Source organism: Thermobia domestica, chromosome 12 (genome assembly GCF_964235325.1).
Source record: "Thermobia domestica chromosome 12, izTheDome1.hap1.1, whole genome shotgun sequence".
Lineage (NCBI taxonomy): Eukaryota > Metazoa > Arthropoda > Insecta > Zygentoma > Lepismatidae > Thermobia > Thermobia domestica.
In genome coordinates this window covers 148,170,314-148,193,077 of record NC_137465.1, presented here as the reverse complement: position 1 = coordinate 148,193,077, position 22,764 = coordinate 148,170,314, and the positions used below count along the sequence as shown (strand labels likewise).

General features: G+C 36.6%; 1 protein-coding gene across 2 annotated transcripts in view; it reads right to left on the bottom strand.

Annotated features, from left to right (window-relative positions):
* The window catches only part of Tfb4 (transcription factor B4), an 80,851-nt gene extending 58,645 nt beyond the window's left edge, over positions 1-22,206 (bottom strand). The window contains exons 1-2 of one of the 2 annotated variants that reach the window (XM_081734249.1): positions 22,048-22,206; positions 10,711-10,888 (exon numbers count right to left, since the gene is read on the bottom strand). In XM_081734249.1, coding sequence (XP_081590375.1) covers positions 10,711-10,888; positions 22,048-22,057 — 188 coding nt within the window. In that variant the 5' untranslated portion in view covers positions 22,058-22,206. The remainder of the gene's footprint in view (positions 1-10,710; positions 10,889-22,047) is intronic. The other variant, XM_081734250.1, reaches the window with a different exon arrangement.
* Between the last annotated feature and the right edge of the window lie 558 nt (positions 22,207-22,764).

Below are 22,764 nucleotides of genomic sequence, written 5' to 3'. Positions count from 1 at the left end.
GTATGCGACTTCTTAATTGGGTAGAAACAAACAAAGCGTGAATAAATGTCGACAACAGATAGAATGTACTGATAACCACGACTGATAGGGAGCTTACCTTCCAAGTCAAGACATAATCGCTGATGAGCATAATTAGCAGTCAAGTGATATTCCTTACTAGTAACCTTTCGATTGTTATATTTCGTTTTCGCACATTGCAAGCAATTTCTTATACATCTAACCATGTCAGATTTCATAGTTTTCCAGAAAAATAAGGATTTACAGAATGCTAAACATTTAGCCTGTCCAAAATGACCTTTATCATGTATTCGCGTCACTATCATTTCAGTCAAACTTTTTGGTACCAAAAGCAACCAACCTCCTGTTTTGACATTTCGCACAAAAAGTACAGAATGATGTAATCTGATGTACGTATTGTTAGGAGAGTTTTCCAATTTCTTTCTCAAGGTTTGACAATAAAGATCTTTTTGTTGCGCTTCCTGAAGTTCTTTATAGTTTAATAATATAGGGTTCTCTTTAAAAATAAAATTTCCATAGTATAGGAAAATATCTTTAGATGGATGATAAAGATGTTGGGTTTCCACAGAATTATCCGTAAAGGCTGCTATTTCGTCCATTCTATTGACATAATATTGCGTTACGGAATTCGATAATTCTGGCGGGAATCGACTTAAGGTGTCCGCTACGAAATTTTCTTTCCCTGCTATGTGCTCAAAAGTTAAGTCGAACCTCTGAAGTTTCAATATTATCTTCGTAGTTCTAGCATCTAAGTTCTTGAGAGAGAAAGCATATGTTGCAGCATGATTGTCACAGTGAACAATCGTTCTTCGTCCAAGAATAAAACTGGAAAATCGTTCACAAAGGAACAAGACTGCTAGCAATTCCAATTGAAATATTGACATAGACAGTTCATGGACTTTTACACGTCTGCTAGCATAAGCTATTATGGTAGGATCAGCAGAATTGTCTTGATATTGAGCGAGATAACCTGCTAAATTTTCATTACATGCATCACTAAAAAGATGCCAATCAAGGTCAAAGTTTGGTTGTCCTAATGCTGGTGGTTCACTTGCCAGCTGTCGTAGTTTATCGAACTTTTCAAACAATTCAGGTGTAAATTTAAAAGGAACATCCTTTCTCAACAAAGCATATAAAGGTGCTGTCAATTCAGAAAATTTCTCAATATGGCGATGTCTCCAACCTAATATTCCCAGAAAGGATTTTAAGTGTTTTCGGGTCTTGGGCACTGGAAAATTTCTAATAGCCTCATTGGACTTTGGGTCAACTTGTATTTTATCACCACTGACGATGTGTCCTAGAAACTTTATTTCATTAAGCACAAACTTGCACTTCCTGAAATTTAAGGAAAAGTTAGCTCGATCGAAGATATCAAATACTCTTTCCAAATGAGCGAAATGTTCGTCCAAACTAGAAGAAAAACATAACACGTCGTCTAGATAGACAGTAACAAATGACCTCGTGTACATATTAAAGAATTTGTTCATCGTTTGTTGGAATACAGCAGGAGAAGAACGCAGACCCATAGGAAGTACTTTCATACAGTACTGACGGCCTAAATAGACGAAACTAGTGTACATATAGGATGATGGATGCAACGCCAGACCGTAATATCCCGATGTACAATCAAAAGATGAAAATATATTTGCACCTGACAGACGTGCCAATATTTCGTAAATGGGCTCTACTTGAACTTTAGGTGCAATTACTTTCTTGTTCAATCCCCGCAAATCGAGGACTGGACGAACACCTCCTGAAGATTTTCGCACACAGTGCATGGGGTTTCGGTAAGGAGAGGATATCTCTTCCGCGATACCATGTTGCACCCATTTTCCAAGCTCTTCTTCGAATTCTTTTCTCATTGCCTGAGGAACGCTGTACAATTTCCCAACTACTGGTTCTTCGTCAGTCAATTGTATCTTGTAAGGTTCCGTTCGAATCCTCCGAGGGTATTCGGTGAACATGTGCCGGTATTTTAACAACAAACATAGTAATCGTGACTTCGTATCTTCTCCTAAATCCGCTCTGTCGTTCACGAAGTTCTTCAATTCTTCTTCTGTTACATTGGGTTCCGGTATTCGTACATGCTCATCATTTATAGATGGTTCCGAGACTATATAAGAATAACAACTATCATATGTGGAATTCGTATTTGATAATGACAGCTGCATAAACGTTGGTTGCGAAACATCGATGGTTACGGATTGACCTACGTTATCTTCAAGAATAATCTTCTGATTTCCATTATTAATTATACATTTGAACTTTTTAAGAAAAGGACTACCAAGTAATAGATCCGGTTTCATATTTTTAACTACAAACACTGGAACTTCAAACAGATGATTTTGAATTTTAACATTAATTATTTGTAATCCTTGAACTTGGAAGTTTTCTTTACCCGCAAACGTTCCCAAACATACGTTAGAATACGGTTTAAGTTTAGCAGATGGAAATTTATTTGTTACTTGTTTCCAAATTCTTTCTGACAATAAATTGAGTTCAGCTCCTGAATCGAAAAGACAAGTTAACGGAATACCTCCAATACTGCCTTTAACAGATGGAGACGGAAAACAATAATCTTCAGGGTTCATAGTTCTATTTGTATCTTCATCAATTACAAAGTATACCTGATAGTATAGTTCTGTGTCATATTTAGAGCTAATAGCACACGTATCTTGTTTAGTAAGGGGTATATGTTCATTTACGCAACCGATTTCCCCCTTTACAATTGGTTGCGCTAATTGTTTACCTGACTGGTAGTGTTGTTTAACGCAGGCGATATGGTAGAATGCTGTTCCGTATTTCCATTTCCTGAGGAAGTCTTTGGTTCGTTTACACTACATGTCTGTGTAGCGCTAGTTTTCCCGTATGGCCTTTTCCATGGCCTAAATCCATAGCTTCCTCGGTAGTGTCCTCTTCTATTACCATATCTCCAATTATCATTTCCTTGACGATTATAATCTGAAGCCAACGTGGGACTTGGCGGCTTTACATTAAGCTCATTTCCAGCAATATCCGTTTGTACTGAGGAATCAATTCGAAATCTCTTAACATAATTTACCTTTGGAGATCGAAGGAAAGGTCTTTTGTTGTCTCGGTTGTGACTGTACCTACTAAACGAGTTGAAAGTATTATCATCTACTTCTTCTATATCAGTTAATCTCAGCATTAAGTCGTCCAAATTCTTACTTGGTGTAGCTCGTAAAATTTTCGCATCAGCTGGTGGAATGCTGTTTAAAACTAGGTCCATAAGCTCGGCATCATCAGGGGTACTCGAAATACTCTGATATCGCTCAACAAGATCCCATGCGAAATCAGAAACTGAGGCATATCTTGACTTATCATAACGCATGTGTTGAAGTTGTCTTTTATGGGCGCGTTCTAGGCGAGGTGATAAATATTGACGCCTAAATGCTTTGACAAAATCCTCGTAAGTATTAAATTCCTGGCGTAAGCTTCTAAACCAAGCGCCTGCACCTTTTGTTAGGCATCGTTGGGTTATGACTAGCTTCTCTTTCTCATGTAGCTCAAACAATTCAATTGTTTCTGTTAACTCCTCTAGAAATGATTTCGCAGCTCCGGAATTCTGTCCATTAAATCGTGGAAAATCACGTAAATCTTTATATTTGATCTTATTTAAGCAAGCAGATGAGGTATTAATTCCGGGATTATTTTGATTTTTACTTGATATCAACATGTTTTCCGGCACGTGCTCTGAATTTGACGTATTAGGGACTGGCGTATCTTCATTACTAATTGGTGGTGAAGTAGCATTAATATAATTTATCGTTTGATAGCTGGGAATGGTGTTTACATTTGGCCACAACGTTGGGCTGACAATGGGTTTAAGCGTACTCACAGTATTAGTAATTGTAGTAGTAACTATTGTTTTAGTGGTTGTGACACTCGGTTGAACTATTTTGTTAGTGGTTGTGACACTCGGTTGAACTACAATTGAAGCATGATCATTTGTGAGTACATTCACTTCTTTCTCAACCTTTTGCAACCTCGTCTTCATTTCATCCTCTAATTTTCTCAAATCATCTGAATTCTGGTTAACTACTTTCTTTATGTCTTCGTTTTCCTTTATTAGATTCTCCAATCTTGACTCGGAAACTTCCTGACACTCTACGATATCTTCCAGCTTCGTTTCAATGTTCTCAATACGATGAGTGCGTTCTTCATCTCTCTGCTTAATATCTCGGATTTCTCCATCCAATCGTTGTACTGTCTGATCCATATCTCCTCGAATCTCTTCCCTCAGTTTCCTAATATCATCTTTCAACTCTTTTTTCAAGTCATTGTTTATATCCACTACTTTGTTAAACTTCGAATTAACTTCACACTTCAGTTCAGTAAACTCTTCACTAAGATGATCATATTGATCATAAGGAATTCCAACACACGAAAAATGAAACCAGCCTTGGCATTCATCACATTGAATGGCTTTTCCATCTTCTGATACATTTATCTCTTCGGCTGACACACTAATATTACAACATGTATACACAAACTCACTGTCCACATTGTCCTTACTTTTCGAACATAACGCCATTATACACTTTTTCTTAAAAAATCTTCTCCAGTTGGCTATTCCTCTGAATACAATCTTCCCCTTTAATTACGTAAATCTCTCTTCATTACAAATAAATTTATTTTAATTTAAACGACATTTGCTTACTGAACTTTCTTCAGAGCGTACTAATGTTGTTGTAACTTCTCGACGGACTTCTTCCAAATTCTTAACTCCAAATTAAGGATACCAAACATCCTGGCTGCGGTAGCCACTCTCTGTCCTACCCCACTGCCCGTAATGCCGGTCACGCAAGCGCTGGTTCCGATGTCCAGGTCTGCAGCCCCGAAAACATCCTTACCGTTGACAGACGTGTGACATTACATCAGACTGGAGGTGGCAGTTGTTGCGCAACGGTGATTTTCTGTTCGACGCCCTCTGTCTGCAATTGCTGGAAATAGGAACATCAAACACGGCCCATAGATCGCCACCGGATTGTTCTCCGGAAAGAAGTTTATCTTGAGTCCATCGGATGGTGGACGAACAAGATATTAGTTTTAGAAGTCATGTACGACTCATCAGAATTGAAAATACAGCTTATCAGTAAACAAAATGTAAACAAAAGTTTTATCAGAGGCATGTATTAACGAATAATAAATATTCAGAATTTCACAATGTGGATTTGTAAGATTATTTTATCGAAATTATGTTATCGATGTAATAATTACATCACAATACATATGTAACATGGATTACGAAAATTATTGCTGCAATGAAACGTATTAGCAGACATCATACAAATCAAATTTGATATATATATTACAGAATCTCAAACAAATAAGTAAAGAACATACATAATAGGTTATATAAGAAAGTATAGATAAGCAAACCATATCCCCATGTACGCAACTTAACCTGATAATTCGTTAGATTAAAGTATAATAAACAATGGAACTAAATTATCACATCCATAACTATGGTCATAGTTTATGATGGAAATTCAATCGTCATAATCACCAAACTATTCAATTACTATTTGTTTATTATTATCAAATAGCTCCCTTCCATTTATTTACTTTATATATATATACTTCTTTATATACTTCTTCTACAATTACTCATTTACGTATAATGCATTTTACTTATTATTCCATACATCATAAATTCCTTGTTGCTTTATTTATTATTCATTTCGTAGTATCTTTTTTGATTTTAAATAGCAATTACGTCATGTATATGATAGATGATGAAATGACGATATATATATTATAAACTCCATATAATTATTTACTGCTGTTTATTTTAAAATACGGCGATATTTAGTTCCATAGTATTCAACGTACAGTAAAATATATCATATTGTCAATGGATTGTTTATATCTACCTAAGTTGCTGTATTATCCTGGGATACTGAATATGATATGAAATGAAAACATGTTCTATCGGAAAAAAAACCTGTTGATTTAGCTGTTAGACCTAAAGCTGAGAATTCCAGTTAGTCTTATAACTTCATTAAATTTAGTACAGATTCATTTTGGGGAAAGATTATGTATTCAGGAGGCTTCACCTCCTGGACAAGATTAAACTGCTTAGCTAAACATCATTTTGTAATGTTCCCCTTCAAATAGCTTTAAATATAATATGAAAAAAAATACAAGTTACCGATGGTTTTGCTTCGTAGTTATAATTCCATTTTCGGTACTCACAAAGTCCATCAAATTTCCATCTAACTTGAATTTTATAATTTTTTTTGGAATTATATTTCTCCTTCCAATAACAAAACCACAGAATGTACGAAGTTACTTAAAAATCGACGTTTCACTAAGAACACTCAAACTTCATACATTACGAACCATTTTTTATACGCATATTATTTAAATTTTTAACTTGCTTTTCTCTTTTTCGTATTCAGGTGCAGAATTTATACACATATCACCTAATGTTTGAAAACACTATTATAACTAGAAAACAAATTAGAAGTTCATTACTATAAACTGGATTAATATTACAACAAAACTTGAAACAACTAAAACATGAAAGTAAATAAATAAAATAAACTTAAATATCAACATAAATATGAAATCGTACTGACATAACAACTGTGCAGATTTATAATGATGATGACAACTGTACAGGTTCACTTTAGTGGAGCAGTACATATGTACTACAACAATTCAAGTACAAGTAGCTGAATGTATTTTTACCTTATTCTGTATCTTATTGTGATCATTTTAGTGAAAAAATCATTGTGATATGATGAGAATTAACAAAGTTATGATCTTTTTAGTATATCAATGTCGTAATCTCTTTAACCCTCGGCAACAACAAAAACGTATATTTTACCAAACTAAAAAAGTATATAAGATATGAAATTAAAATTTGGTGTGATCAATAAGGATGGCAAGTAGAGTAAACAGAAAAATCTTCATGCCATTCTGAGACTATAGGTTTCATTTGATATTTTAGCTGGATGATTTGAAATGGACTGACCCAAATAGTAAACATTACTTCTCCACTGTAAAAATATTATATATAATAAATATCTACATGTTTCCATTGTAATATGGACCGCTTGAAGATCGATCTTATTAATACCCGTAAAGGACTGACTTTTGCTTCTCCAAATTTCTACTTGCTCCACAGAATCCACATCTTCGTCAATGTGTGTATTCTGAGAAGCAGACTAACTTTTTTAAAAATGTATTTATAACTGTAAACATTTAATTCCCGTGCATCCTTTCCTAAGTCCTGATAGTGCTAACAGCTGTCAAAAAAAAAAAAAAAAAAAAAAGCATTTTTAAAGGCGATCTATGGTAATTTAGAAGAGTAAAAGTGAGCGCCCTTAAATGTATGAATCTAGGCAATTACTTACGGAGGTTACTACTTTTTAAGATTTCATAATTATCGCAACTTGAAAAAGTAATACTTGCTTCCAGATTTGAAACCCATTTCTGGCTTATAACTGATCCAGTATTTACATCATTAGCCAAAAAATAATTATCGTAAAGTGTGGACTGAACTATTTTTTTTTTTTCTTCACAAAAGTTTTGAGTTTTTAGGATGAGCAGAATCTACAACCATGTTTTAGTGGGGAGTGTAGTAGCAGAAGATACATTGAAATAGAGACCAGAGAAGTCCTGAAACAGTATGTTGTTTTGATTATAAGGATTAAAGTTAGGAATTAGATTTCTGGGCTTTCGGTTCCTATGGCCATGCCTATCACGTATGAGGAATGACGTCCCTAAGTGATCACACTACCCGGGGAATTGGGGAGGAAAAAAGGAAACTGCCTGGAACCAGCATGACATTTGGCTGGTGTGAATAAGGAAAACCTCACTCACGATAGCTGGTTAGGATATGCTTTTACACTTTTTCGACCAAGTGTCCCCAGTGGGAATCGAACCCTGGATCACTCGCACCAAAGCCGAAAGCGTTAGCGACTACATTACGCGGGACCACATTTTGTTGTTATGATTATGTCATAGATGCAATGTAGGTGGATTTTTTTCTAATAAATATGTAAGCAGTTAAACATTCGCATAATATGATTTAAATAATGAAATTTCAACGCTTCCTATGAAACGCTACAGCTACTCTTCATTATTTTCTTTCTTCCACCTACGACGACAGATACAGATGATATCCATTTCAAAAAATATTGGAAACACCACATTGTCTCACCCTTCTATGTAACGAGACACAAAAGGAACCCTGTTAAGGATTTATAAACACCTATATTCACCCATACATCTACTGTTGATCTGCAAGCAGAGGAACTAGACGACGACTTGTATTGTTATTTTTTCTTTATCTTTTCACTTTGCAACATGACTGTCATTTTTGCAAGCTCCCCAAAAGGAAAATAATTCAAGCACGTAACAAAAACAAAGTACATAAGTAACTCATAAATCCATCTGAACTGGATGTCAGATTTCTTATAATGTAGAAATATTTTAATATTTAAGACATTACACAAACAGCGATAAATAGTACGATCGCCTCCTCTATTTTTTGGAGAAGTTGCTTTCAATGGATAAACTTTTCTCCTTTATCTATGGGTTTATTAACCTGAAACTTACAACAGTAAAACGTGCGTTCTAAAAAGATTTCTAAGAAATTAAATTGATGTAGATGTCCAACAAACAGAGGTGAAATTCTTCATTAATAGCATAGAATTAATGTTGATTCACTGCAGCCAAGTTCCAAGATAGACAGGTCGCCAATTTACAGAGCAATAAATGAAAAATGTCATGGGATAATGCGAGTTTCTTAAATAATTTGATGTAGCTACTACGTAACGACGAATTAGTTTCAATGTATAAAAATAAAAGAAATGAAATCTCTTCAATTATCAATCATCTTCAATTATCTTCAAATCACCAAAGTACTAAGTCGACTATGTTTCCCACAAAATTTTAATGTATAATTAAGCAAAGAACTTCCTAACCTTTGTTGAGCAATGTTCACGGTTCGATTTGATAGAAATAATTCCCTATGAGATATATGAGACATCTAAAGCTAATTAACTTCAAAATGAATAATATTAAATACCAACAATCATTTTAGGTAGTCTTAAAAGTATTCAGCCTTTTTGCTCCCGAGATGGTGTTAGTGTTTCAAATCTCAGAGCATCAATATCACGTCATTTAATAGCTGACAGGCGTTTGGTGGGATTAGAAGGGCATCATAAGCTGCTGCCGTCAGGTAAACCTGTATTGCCTGTACTTAACGAGAGTTCACCTAACAATTCAAAAGAAAGGCCGGAACTTGTCAACAAAATGGGTGTACCAAGCTGACAAAGCCAGATCGCATATAAATTTAACGACCGTCATAAATGTAGAGTAGTTGGCTGGGAGGTTTTAATTCATTCAGTGTAAACATGGACCTGGTACCATCAGACTATTATTTGTTTCGATCTGTGCAAAACTCTCTGAAAGATGTTTAAGTTAGTTTCAAAAGAGGAATGGTTCCATAATATTATTTTCAAATCACAATAAATGTATTCTCAATTTTGACCTCCATGACCTCAATACTTCTTAGCAGGGTTGGCTGGTTTAATCCAAGGTGGTTAAACCACGGTTTAAAACAGGTGTTTTTTTTTTTAACCAACTGGTTTAACCCCCCCCCCCCCAAAAAAAAAAACGAAAAATGCTTTAAATCGTGTGAACTTCATGGTGACGTTTCCACATATCAAACCATCCGCATTACGTTTATCTACTTTTCACCTTTTAATCAAGGGGTCCCGTGTTCAATTCTCGGTCGAACCACCACCCATCTTTCAAGTGTAAACTCAGTAACGATTCGAGGTGTCCCTCTAAGCGAAAGTCTTCTCCGTGATAACCTTGGAATTTCATAAGGATGTTAAGCCTAAACATACGAAATGAAACCAAATTGTATATTTTTATTTGAATGAATGCCTGTTGTTTTATAAAGCCAACGTTGCTTGAATATATTGATAGAAATTGGCAAAATTTATCAACTGCCTACGTAGCTTCCAACATCAGCTTGGATTTGACTTGGTTTTAATTTTATTGAATGATATCAACATACCAATTTTGTAATTTAATACCTCAGTTTTAGCGTAGTGATTATGATACGTTGACCTTAAAATTTTACATACAAATACATTTAAAGTAATAACAGGATTTTCCCAATGGCTAAGGCGGGAGTTTCCCGATTTACATATAATTCTGTATAATGTTTTTACTTGTGTAAGTGTTTCTCTTTTTGTCCTTCTGAAATAACTCTTGACAATTATATTAACAAGTAGGCCTATGTAAAGATCAGTACAACATATTTTTATCAGGAGTCCTTCGTGAGTGAGTCGGCAATCGCATTTGTGACCAATTAGTCCCGGTTTCGTGACCAAATGGACAATTTCTCTTGGATGTAAGCCGAGAAGCGGTTTGGATTCCACTTTAAGCTTGTCACCCCTTCCAGCATAACCTTGTTGCATTCAAGGCGAAACAAACTAATTTCTATCCATATTTAATATAAATACATTGAGTAAATTATTTAAACCAAAAAAACCTGGTTTAAACCAATAAAACCGGGTTTAAACAAAAGAAAACCCTGCTTTTTTAAAAAAAAAAAAAAATAAAAACCATGGTTTTTGCCAACCCTGCTTTTTAGACAACCTAAAATAAATTTATATATATATTTAAACTGGTAAAGCTTACCTTGCTTTTGAATGACATGCTAAAACAGCTAACTTATTTTTCGGTTTCAACATAAGGTGGGAATTGGCAAAAGCTATTACCGATTCCACGCATTGCGTAAGAATCCGACTTTCCCTGCGAATGATCTGCTGCCTTGGGTTGGTATCAAGGATGATCACCAGGAGACTTATTTCAACCTCTGGAAAATAAAAGAACACAAGTTACAAATTTTAATAAATTCAAGCTTTTCTGTATCCTGTCACAGTGGAGCTAAAGCAAACATGTTAAACTTGGAATCTTCACTGACAACTGGCGGTATTGGCAAAATATAAAAGGAAGACAATGACAACAAATAAATAAATAAATAAATAAATAAAATATTTACACCAGTGAATAGAACCTTCTCGAAGCTACATAGTATAAACATTACAAATCTTTGTGTTCTTCTTTCGTGATTGGCAACAAAGGTGAAGGTGTCAACGAAATTATTTCAACTTCTGTCCAGAGTGCTCATGTCGGAATTTACTTTTGATTCACTTGTTCGAATCTAAAAAAAGGTCTGGTATCCCTTTCTTTCTATGAATGATGAAGATTTTTTGATCACTTTCATTTTTTCAATGTTTTATTTTATTACCTTTCAGGTGATTTGAAACGCCCGATGTTAGGTAGACATTATGTTCATGAACCACAAATATATTCTTTCAGTTCAGTGTGTGCTTTTCTTCATTCTTATTACAGTATGTCTTCAGGTATATGGGACTCCATAGACACCTGCAGAATTTAGAAAATTAGTGAAGAAACTTTTATAATTTGCTAAATTTTTCTTTATGTTCTTTGGGAGCACTAATGATGTGTTGAAATTATGATTCCTGAGAACTCCCTGTCATTTGTCTGGAACCGAATAAAATACAGACATACTTATCAACGTTTGTATTACCATTTTTTATTTATTATCCATTTTGAGCAATTTTTCAACCTGATCTGACCATTTCTTTTTTAAGGTGCCAATCCTGTATCCACTTTTTCTGTAAGATGTTTCATAAACAGCTGATTTTAACTGTTCTGTCATTATCAATAGAATATAATAGAGGTTTGGCAAAAGAAATTCTTCCAAAGGTTAGCGTTTGTTTTATTTCGTGTGCTGAATTTTCCTGTATATATTGCATCTCTCAGTAAACATCAGTGTAGAATTTGTTTCCCTTCGTGTATATGTTCAGGGCCAGGAAATTTATAATTTGCTAATTTCAAGTTTTCTCTGTTATTCTGATGGTGGGGTATGTGGAGTACAAAATGTTGTATAGAATATAAAAAATGTACTAATCTTTTAGTATTCCTAGTAGGATGAAATAATTTTCAGTATTTCGGATTCATTTGGTGACTATCCATTTTCAAGGACTTCAGCGAAGCAACCACGTGGAAAAAGAGTTTCCCTTATCGTTATTCTCTAGTTTGTCGTTAAGATAACTCTGCTTTCAGTTGCCGATACGCATTAGAAAATTTATTAATTTCAATTACACCAACACGGAATATGTAAATAGCCATCCGAAATATAAATATGTAGTTATTGTTACAGTGCAGACCTCTTCAGCACTAGGTAAAGCTTCTTCCTATGTGGCATTGTATCTAGTAAGCCATGGATTACATCCTGTGACAGATGGTGACATTCGTCACAAAGTGCCTCAAGCAACTATAGTTCGTTTGTAGGTTTATGTGAAGTTTTAGTTGTAGGAAATGTAAGACATTTTGTATATGATTTATGTTCGGGCCACACAGCACAGTATTAACCCAATTTTGTTTCTTCTCGCGACTGCTTAAGTCTGCCCTATATTACGAAATAGTACCCTTGCCATCCATACATTTCGCGGCTCCCCGTTACAATATGTCTTGCAATACCAGCATAGATATGCTCATCGCAAGAAAGGGATCTACTGCAACCGTCTTTTCAAACTGCATCCGTACCATAATACTTACGTCACTGTATTTCATCATAGGATGGTGAAATTATCGTGAATCTTGGTATGTCTATAATTTTTATATTTACTGTCAACTTCTGACTAAGAACTAGCATTTTTATAAGCAGTTTTTACGACACGTTAGTACAGTCCCATTGTCTGGAAACTCCACTAGACTATTCGTGCTGATTTGCCAACCACAGCTGCAATGTCATAGGCAGATTTGGACACTTAGTTTCTTGCACTTTCGAACTGCGTGGTGTTGGTTCCAGTTGACCAGATTTTGTGTTTCCACCTCATTTGAACTGCAATGTAACCTGTCATGTAATACGCACGGATGGTATGCTGACTTCTATCACACTCCCAATTTCCAATATGGGACCTCAGCTAAAACTTCTTCAGGTCATCCCAGCCACGTTCATGCAGGTTCCACTTGCACTGCATGCTTTCTATTATCTACGTTATATTCATCGCCCGTTTGCGTAGGTTCGATTTTTTTCTTTATTTTGTTTAATGTTCTGATGTAATTCTCAACTCCTGATTCAGAAACAAATCACTAAACCAGTTACCCCGATCTGAGCAGAAAGCTTTGAAATTATTATTAACTTTTCCAACTACACGTACTTTTCCGTGCATCAACTTTCTCTGCTATCTGTGCCATTAAGACAAAATACAAACTGACAGGGCTACTTGCGGCTCTACGTCTTGAAGTTTCAACTTTAGATCCAGAAACAGCAGGAAATGTTGCATTTAGTAGATAAGAATGACTTTACAGAGAAAATAAATTAAATAGTTTTGTGGCTGTAACCTTTCAAGTTCAAAAGTAAAATACAATCGTGACTAAAATTTATACTTTTCCACTCTGTATATTATTGGGCCACTCTGTTGGGATTAAAATTCGATTGTTTGTGAGACCTATGATAATATTTTCAGTTTGAGTTATAACGCTGGAAAAAGTGCGTAGTAATGCTGCATATTTTCTTTTTTCCCGCATTGGAAATTAATGTATCTTATACAGTCGGCTCTTATGATTAATCCAATGATGTGAACTCCTGGAGCATTACGCTAAAATCATGGATGTATTTTAATTTTCGTCATTATTTCTATTTTTTTAGAAATAAATATCATAAGCGGTAATTTACATAATACATATACACGCACATCAGTCAGTTGGTTGCTTAAAGTTTACACCAGTTTACAGTTAAAGCGATTACATCTCTAAGACACTGACGGTCTTAGAACAAAATCTATGGCTTTCCCATCAAATCTTAAATCTCTCTATATAAAAAGGGCAAAGTCCTGAGTGACGGAATGAGTGAGTGAGTGATCACCGTACAGGTCAAACCGCTTAAGCTAGAAACTTGAAATTTTGACAGTGTATACGATGTGACGTAAGGAAGGACTTCGGGAAATTCGACGAGGAGGGGGGAAATGGAGTGGAAAATATTTCACTAAAATGGTTGTATCTGCGAAATCCTTGACGTTAGATACTTCAAATTTGGCATTTGAGTTTCTCATTGAAAATAATTTGATACTTGTTTTTTCATATTTAAATTAGAAGGGGCAGGAAAGATGTAGAAATTAAAAAAGGGTTGGGAATTGCAATTATTGCAATTAATATAATAATATGCCGATATCTCGAAAACTTAAAGGGTTAGAAACATGGAATTTGGTATTTGGACTCCTCACTTAAAATAATTAGTTACGTATTTCAGCGTTTTTTGATATATGGCCCAGAAGGAAAGAAAAAGGGCGGGAAGAAAATTAGGTGGGGATTATAATTATTGTATTAATGTGTTCAATCCTTTAAGGTTAGAGACTTGAAATTAGGTATTTGGATTTCTCATTGAAAATAATCTGACACGTGTTTCAGCGTTTTTGATTCTTTTTAAGGGGAAGAAAAGAGGTGGGGATTGTAATTATTATTATAACATGTCGATATCTTGGGAACCTCTGAAGGTTAGGAGCATGGAATTTGGTATTTGGACTTTTCATTTGAAATAATTAAATACATACTCACGCGTTTTTTGAAGTATGTCTTAGACGGGAAGAAAAGATTTTCATATCTTGGAATCCTGGAATGTTAAAGAAATGAAACTTGTTATTTGAACAAAAATTCGTTGTTTGCAGGCGTATGATATGCGAGGCCGTAGACCGAGCAAATGTGTGGGCTGGGGGGAAAGCCCCCACGTACTCGCACTGAAATTCGGTATATCTCGGGATACCGGAATGTTACTACATACAACTTGATATTTGAACTGAGATTCGGTATGGTTGTAGGTTTACGAGGTACGAGGCCGTAGCCGATCAAATGAGATATCAGAGGGTCTGAGGGCGAATCCCCGAACATTTTCTTTTAAATTGAGTGTGATCAGAGGCTTTTGTGGTGCGAGGCCGTAGGCCGAGCAGTAACGGGGGTCTGGTGGCGAAGCTCCCAACTAGCCGCAAGCTAGTAAGTATATAAATGTATCTGCGTAATGACTGGAAATTGCATGTATGCCTGTGGACAAAATTGCATAAGTACACGAGAAATGACAAAATTTTAAAATAAAAATGTAAAAAAGCCAACAAAATGTACTCTTGAATGAGTTATATATATATTATGTTTACGTAGGTGCAGATCCAGGACGGACTTCTGAGGGAGGGGGGACGGATGGACTATTAGGGATGCTAGCAGTGAAAAATTACTTAGATGATCTGAAATTCCCACAAATTACTACTAAAGTACACTGTTAATGGTGCAGCTGGGTAGCGGCGAACGACTCTTTGCCTTCCCCCTGGATCCGCCTATGTGTTTGCGTGAATGATAAAGCTCCTTATACAACCTATTCAGACTTAATAGCGGTGGATGACTAATTATAAAGATACGTGTTACTACTCGAGGCTGCATATGGTATTTTGTATACAGATACATTAATACATTAATTGACATTTAGAACTTTATCTCTACTACAATTTTCAATACTAACTGAGGTGGTACGGTCACAGAAAAACGTATTTTTAAAGAAAGAAAAAAATAGATCATCAAGAGCAAGAAAAGGAAGTTGCTCCTTAATTTGATTTGTTCTATATTTTATGGGCTGTTCTATTAGCTATGACCTAGCCCATCACGAGCCCATTATTGTGGCGTCATTCAGTGACCACAATAACTCAGAAAGGATTAGGAAAGGAACCAGCCTGAGCCTAATGAAGATGTCTGGGCTTGCGACTAAGGTTTCATCCCAACATTTGACTAGTGTTACAGCAAACAAAGGACAAACTTCAATCAAGGCGACCGCTTTACAAAAGATTTACTACCTTCTCGATTAAGTGTTTCCACTAGAATCGAATCTGACAGTGAGATTGCTCTCACCAAAGTCGACTGTTTTAGTCAATCAAATTTGGAGTAACTGTGACATATTAAGGCACGAAAATCAAATATTGACAGAATGAAGTGAACGCAAGGCCGTCACACGATCACATGCCACACGTGTCTTAAAATCTTATTTTAAGCATAAGATTGAAAATCACTTTGTCAATGATTTCGAAAACTTTGCTGATTCGGAACACCCGAATTTCCGTATCCGAATCCAAAAATATCCGTATCTGGCCTTCCTAATATATATATATTATTCTATGGAATGTTGTGAATCCTGAGTAGCTCAAGAGGTAGAGCGTTGGCTTCGCATTCGGGAGGTCGTGGGTTCGATTCCCATTGCCAACCATACTGACTGGGGTTTTTCTGTCCTACCTACTAAACAGACTCTGGCTGAAACCATCCCAAATCCTTCCCATTGTTATTGCTGTTAGATATCCAGTGTAAAATGGCCTCTGAGCTGTATCTAGTGATTATTAAATAAATTGTTAATCAATTATTTCTTTAATTAACAATAAATACGGCTTTTTGTATCTGGGATTTGCCGTGAGATCCCACGTATTTTCTATTTGGTCTAGGAATTAATTCGTGCGGTTGGTACGCACACATTGAAGCTGTAGTACAAACACAAAATACATAAATACCTTAAGAAAAATATTGTCCATCGCTAGCCACCACTTTCGCCCATCTGTCAGGCAATGTACGGATTCCGTGGCGAAAGAAGTCCTCATCCTTGGAAGCGATCCAGTCAGAGACCCATGTTTCGATATCTTCTGAAGAAGTAAACCGCTGTCCAATCAAATCGTTGTTCATGCAATCGAACAAGTAGTAGTCCGAAGGAGCAACGTCTGGTGAATACGGCGGGTGGGGTAAAACTTACCCATCCGACATTTTCTAAATAGGTTTTGACCGGTTTTGCGACATGTGGGCGAGCGTTATGATGTTGAACAATAAGTTTATCATGTCTGTTCTCCCATTCTGGTCGTGTTCTGGCCAGAGCTTGCTTCAAACGCATTAATTGTCGTCGATAACGTTCTCCATTCATAGTTTCACCCGGTTGCAGCAGCTCATAGTACACCACACCTTTCATATCCCACCATATGCACAGCATAACCTTTGCACAGTGAATATCTCGTTTTGGTTGTGATGGACCTGGTTCACCTGGTTTCACCCAGGCCTTTTTTCGTTTAGGGTTCTCGTAATGGATCCACTTCTCATCACCCGTAATAATTCGATGCAGAAACCCCTTTCTGCTCTGTCATTGAAGCAGCAATTCGCAAATGGTTTTTCGTCTTTCAACGTCTCTGTCTTTCAATTCATGTGGAACCCAATGTGACATCTTTTGAATCATTCCCATGGCTTTCAAGCGTTTGGAGACTGTTGTTTGATCAACGCCTAATGCTGCTGCAAGTTGTTCCTGCGTTTGACACGAATTCTGCTCGAGCAATGCTGTCAATTCTTCGTCTTGAAATTTTTTTGGCTGTCCAGCTCGCTCTTGGTCTGCCAAGCCGAAATCACCACTTCTAAACTGTGCAAACCACTTCTGACACGTTCGCTCAGCTAGAGCATGGTCACCATACACTTCCACCAAAATACGATGACTTTCAGTCGCACTTTTCTGCATGTTAAAGTAATGCAGCAGGACACCCCGCAAAAACACTTTATCAGGCACAAATTGCGCCATGTTCACTAAACTACAAACTGGTGTTGTTGACGCTTTAATCCACTGCCCTATACTACGAACGATACGCGATGACAGGGGTTTGCAACACATGTGTGGATACACGGAACTGTGGGACGCTCCGTTCGTTGCGCCATCTCTTGTCCACCCGCACGAATTAATTCCTAGACCAAATATTATCCTTCGAGAACCTTCAGTTCTACTACAAGACAAACCCCCGGGAGTACCCTAGGAAAAATTAAATGAAATGAAATTTTTAAGTTTTACGTCCCACGATTATGTTGGCTAGGCTAAAGCAGACGTTGATGATGGGAAATGAATGAAATGGTGGAATGAAGAAAGTGGAAGGAAACAAGAGAACCCCGATAAAACCCATGCACATTGTGTTTGTCCACAACAAAGTTCACTTGGCGCGAGCTGGGAACGAACAAAGGGCCCCATGTACCAGAGGTGAACGCTTTACCACTGAGCCAAGGCAACCACTGGCGGACCCTAGAGCTTGACCCTTTCCTTATGTAAATTACGAGCAATACTAGCTTGTAGTGACCACCTAGCACAGATTAGTGAATGTTCTTCGCTATGTGACACAAAGCACTTTTAAAACTCCCAACTTTTGTGTCTGCGCAGAGATATCAATTGGACCGTAAGACAATTATGTTGACTATTCAGCTATTTCGCTCAAAAAATATAACTTCGAGTCAAGATGTGGAAATGAGACAATCTGTCAAGACTTTTTGGTGAATTACTTTTTGATTTCATTTAACGTCCCACGATTACGCATCGAGGCTAACGAAGACGATGATGGTGAGTTGGAAGATTATAAAGAAAGTGAGACGAAACTGAAGAACCAGAAAATCTACGCACACGGCGTCTATCCACCAGAAAGTTCATTTGCCGAGAGCTGGGATCGAACCACGGACTCCAAATATCAGTGGTAAATGCTCTACTATTGAGCCACCGCGGCACCGGAGGCAATTCAAGATACATATCAAAAACGACCCAAATCCAATATTGAGTTAGGATCGAGTTAACTGCTTACCATATGGTGCTAAAAATGCGCCCACAATAGTCCACTGAAGCGTAATGCTACGGTAGGGTATTCTGACATTCGACCTTGAAAATGATCTTCATGTGTTCACCTCCAGAAATAAGGACCGTAACTAATCAATTTGAATTTCTGGGGTTTGGGCATCTATGGCCATTTAGCCCGTCACGTATGAGGGATACCGTTTCTCGGCGAACACACTATCCGAGGAAAGGGAAGGAAAGAAGCGGCCTGGGACCTATATGTTAGGTACCACCCCGGCATTTGCCTGGTATGAATGAAGAAAACCCAAGACAACCTCATTCAGGATGGCTGGCCTGATAAAGCTCTTTACACTTTTTCGACCGAGTGCCCCCACCAGGAATCCATCACCAATCCATTCTTCGCATTAAATTACATAAGAATCTTTGGTGTTGTTTAAGAATCTGGGACCACAATTTTTTAAAATTTTCGAAAGAAATCTGTGATGTTATTTGAAAAGACCAATGCGAAAATAACATCTGTTTTAATATCGAAAACCATAATGCGTAGTATAAGTTCTTTATCATGTAACACTGCACATGGAAGACATGAAGTATTGTTGTATCTCAAGATAGTGTGCTAAGTCAATGTGTGTCTATACAAGTGCCCCAAAGCTGTCTCATATGTAAGACATATCACATAAGATAGCCATTAAGCACAGTATACAAAGTAAAGTGACGCGAAGTTTATTTAAAGGCAATGTGTTAATTTATGATATGTAACAATACAAGTGTCCAAAAGTTAAGGTCATATTTGTGAAATTTATGGAAATAGCCTGTGTCATGTTATTTCAAAAAAATAAATATGGAAGTAATGAAAACGTATCCGAAACTAACTTCTAACGTCCATAATAACGTATAAATACCTAACCTAACATGTAAGATTTTTTTTTTAATGCCATATACAGTGTTCTTCCGCTATCCTCGTTTATATGTACACCTAACGTCGTTGACGCGCCTGTTCCCTACGAGAACATCCTTGGACAGGCCCCCTGCCCTGATTAGATTAAATAGCATTCGAGCTCTAAGTGGAAACATTGTTTTTTTTCCACAATTGTTTCTATGGCATAAGAAAACTTAGCCATCCTAAAGTAAGTCTACACCGAGGAATGCAACTCCACATCCCAAAAATTGTTTATGGTACGGAGTGAATGTATTAAAAAATAAGTATACATGCACTGAATGTATGTATGGATCCGGATTTGCAATCTGTACCATACTATCTGTGGCATATGTCACCACGCTGTATTTCTATCTGTTACGGTCCAGTCCTGTTAAAGTTAATCTACTCAGGGATGCATGGATGAGAATCTGCTCTTCCCATACGTAACGGTCTATTTCCTCCAGAAAGAACTAATTCCTATATCATACATGGATTAACGGGTAAACTTTACAATACACGCTCCAGTGTTGTCTTGCGCATCGAAAAGTAGTTCTTGTTTATATTTATTCCTTCTTGTATTCTTTGTTTTATTTTTGGTTATAGTGTTAGCTATCAGCAGATGACGTTGTCATTTGTTTAGCTGCACGTGGTTAAGTATCGTGTGATTTAGTGATGTCAACCTGTGGGGAAAATCCCATATCGTGGGAGTTTTTGACCTTATTTTCTCGGAAAGGAATAATAAGCAGCATATATGGGATTTTTTCAAGATGATCGGAATATACGGCTTATTCATTTAGATATTGTAAAAAGTGACTAACACAGAGAAATTTAATTTTTAATATGATAGCATACTTTTAATTAGTATAACGTGGGAAATTCACATGTAAAATGGGATTTTCTGCCTCTCCACATGGGATTTCATATTGTTTCAGGTTGGCATCACTGGTGTGATTATGTATATGACGTATAGCGCAGGCATGTATTCTTTTATGTGACGTAGAGTGGAGCGCGCTTTGTGTGTTGTACCTGCCATTGCTTTAGTTGTTAAATGCGATTGTTTGACAAGCAGAAAGTCCGTATTATGACTTCTATGTGTAATGGTTGTGTTATTAGATGAATATTCGCGTGCGTCTGCCTTTCGTGGAATATTTTTTTTGAAAAATCAAAGTTACGTGTGCAGCAGATTGTTCATTTTATATTTCTTTAGTGTTATGTTAAGGAAGGTCGCCGAAGTTTAATTGAATATGAACTGATATATTAACTTTCGCTTGCTCGACGAATTTGGATGCATGATGCATGCTGTGGGTTTTTTGATTTCTGATTTGATTCTTCATTTTAATATGGTAAGTAGTCTTGTTTATTTCAGTGTATTATAATATTTCGGAAGGGAGATGTTGCTTACGTAAATGAGTATTAGTGTTTTTTCGTAAATTATTTGGAGAGGTTGGGGGCATGCCCCCATTTGTGAATTGGGTTATACAGCTGGAGCGTGCTTTGGAAACTTCAGCCCCGAGGGCAAACTTTATAATTCACACTGCATTGAAAAGGATGTTATCTAAAATACCGGGTTAGAGCCGGAATGGTTTTGTAAACTTTCATCCCGGGAGATAATACACGCTCCAGTTTCTTCTTGTACGTATTAAGGAAGCACGTGTAATTTACGTTTTTTTCTTAATTATTTCTTTTATTTTCTGAAATATTTTAATGTGTTGGTGAGCATGTTCCTGTTTTAAGCATGGCGGTGTGTTTCTTCGGTCGAAAATAGTCCCAATGCTCAAGAGCACTACCTACGCCATTGTGGTATAACTGGAGCGGGCTTTGTAAAGTTCATCCGGGTTAACTTTACTATGCCCGCTCCAGCCGATATACTATTCAGAAATGAGAAATTACATTCTAATTATGGGTTAACTGCTGTATCGCCGGACCAATTTTAGGAAATTTACCGGGTCATTTCGCATATTTAAGTTTGTGAGGAAGAATGAGTGAAAGTGAGGTAAGGGGAACAGTAAAGTTTAAATGGTTGTTTTTTTATGTTGTAACCCGTTCCTACTATTACTACTATTGATACTATGGATCCGTATAGTAATACTGCAACCTATACGGATCCACCGTATAGATAGAAGTAGTAGTAGTAGTTGTATTAGGAACGAGTTAGAAGTCCTACAGGTGTTGTTGGGTCCTGTTCTCGACATAAATTAAAGACTTGCCCGAATTTTTCTGTACATTTTACAATCTGTGGGTCAATATAGTAAAACTGCACGAAATCTTGGGAAAAAAGAAAAAAAAACAGGCAACACCGGTTTAACCAATCAATTTACTACTGAATTTGACAAACGGAACGGGTGAATTTGCTGAACTCACACACTTTTGTACCATTTAACCAGCTGCTAAAAATTAGTACCTAAAATGCAATTTCCCTTACCTTCAGACATTTTACGTACATGACAAAGCACCTGACCAGATCGTTTGACACTACTTTTTTGATCTTGTTTACTAACGTAATTAACGTCTGTTGCAGCGATCAAACCAACGAACAAAACACATACAGAATGTTTACAACTTCTTCTTCTTCTTCTATACCATTACGTTTAAATGGTAAAGGGAACCAGCTAGTCATATGTGCTACAAATGCAAAATTATCTTATGTGTACCTCACAAGGATGATTTGTGATTCAGGAACAAAATTGCATAAAAGATGGCACAATCGGGAAGAGGAAAGGACACAAGCGGGTAAAAAGGCCAAAATCAGGAAAAGGTCAAAATTGGGAATAAAGTTCAGACAGTGAAATAGGGCTGAAGGTCAAGCTTACAGGGCTAAGAGTTGAAGGAAAGTGGGATGTGTAAGATGAAATGAAAAGAAATAGCAGAAAATAGGTGATGAATGTACGTGTAAATGTAAAAAGGATAGCGTAAATGTAGCGTAGGGAATATTAAGTCCCGCTCAACTCCTTTCCTCACAGATCACACAATGCACTAGAAGAATGGCCACAGTAGAACTTTTTGTGTTTTTCTTCTTTATCTGCACATATAAATAGTGCCGCCAACACTCAACTAGAAAAAGTGAGCTAAATCAATAACTAAAGATGGCCAGAAATGGCTTTTAAAAATAGCAAGCATCCGCACTGAGACAAAGTTAAAT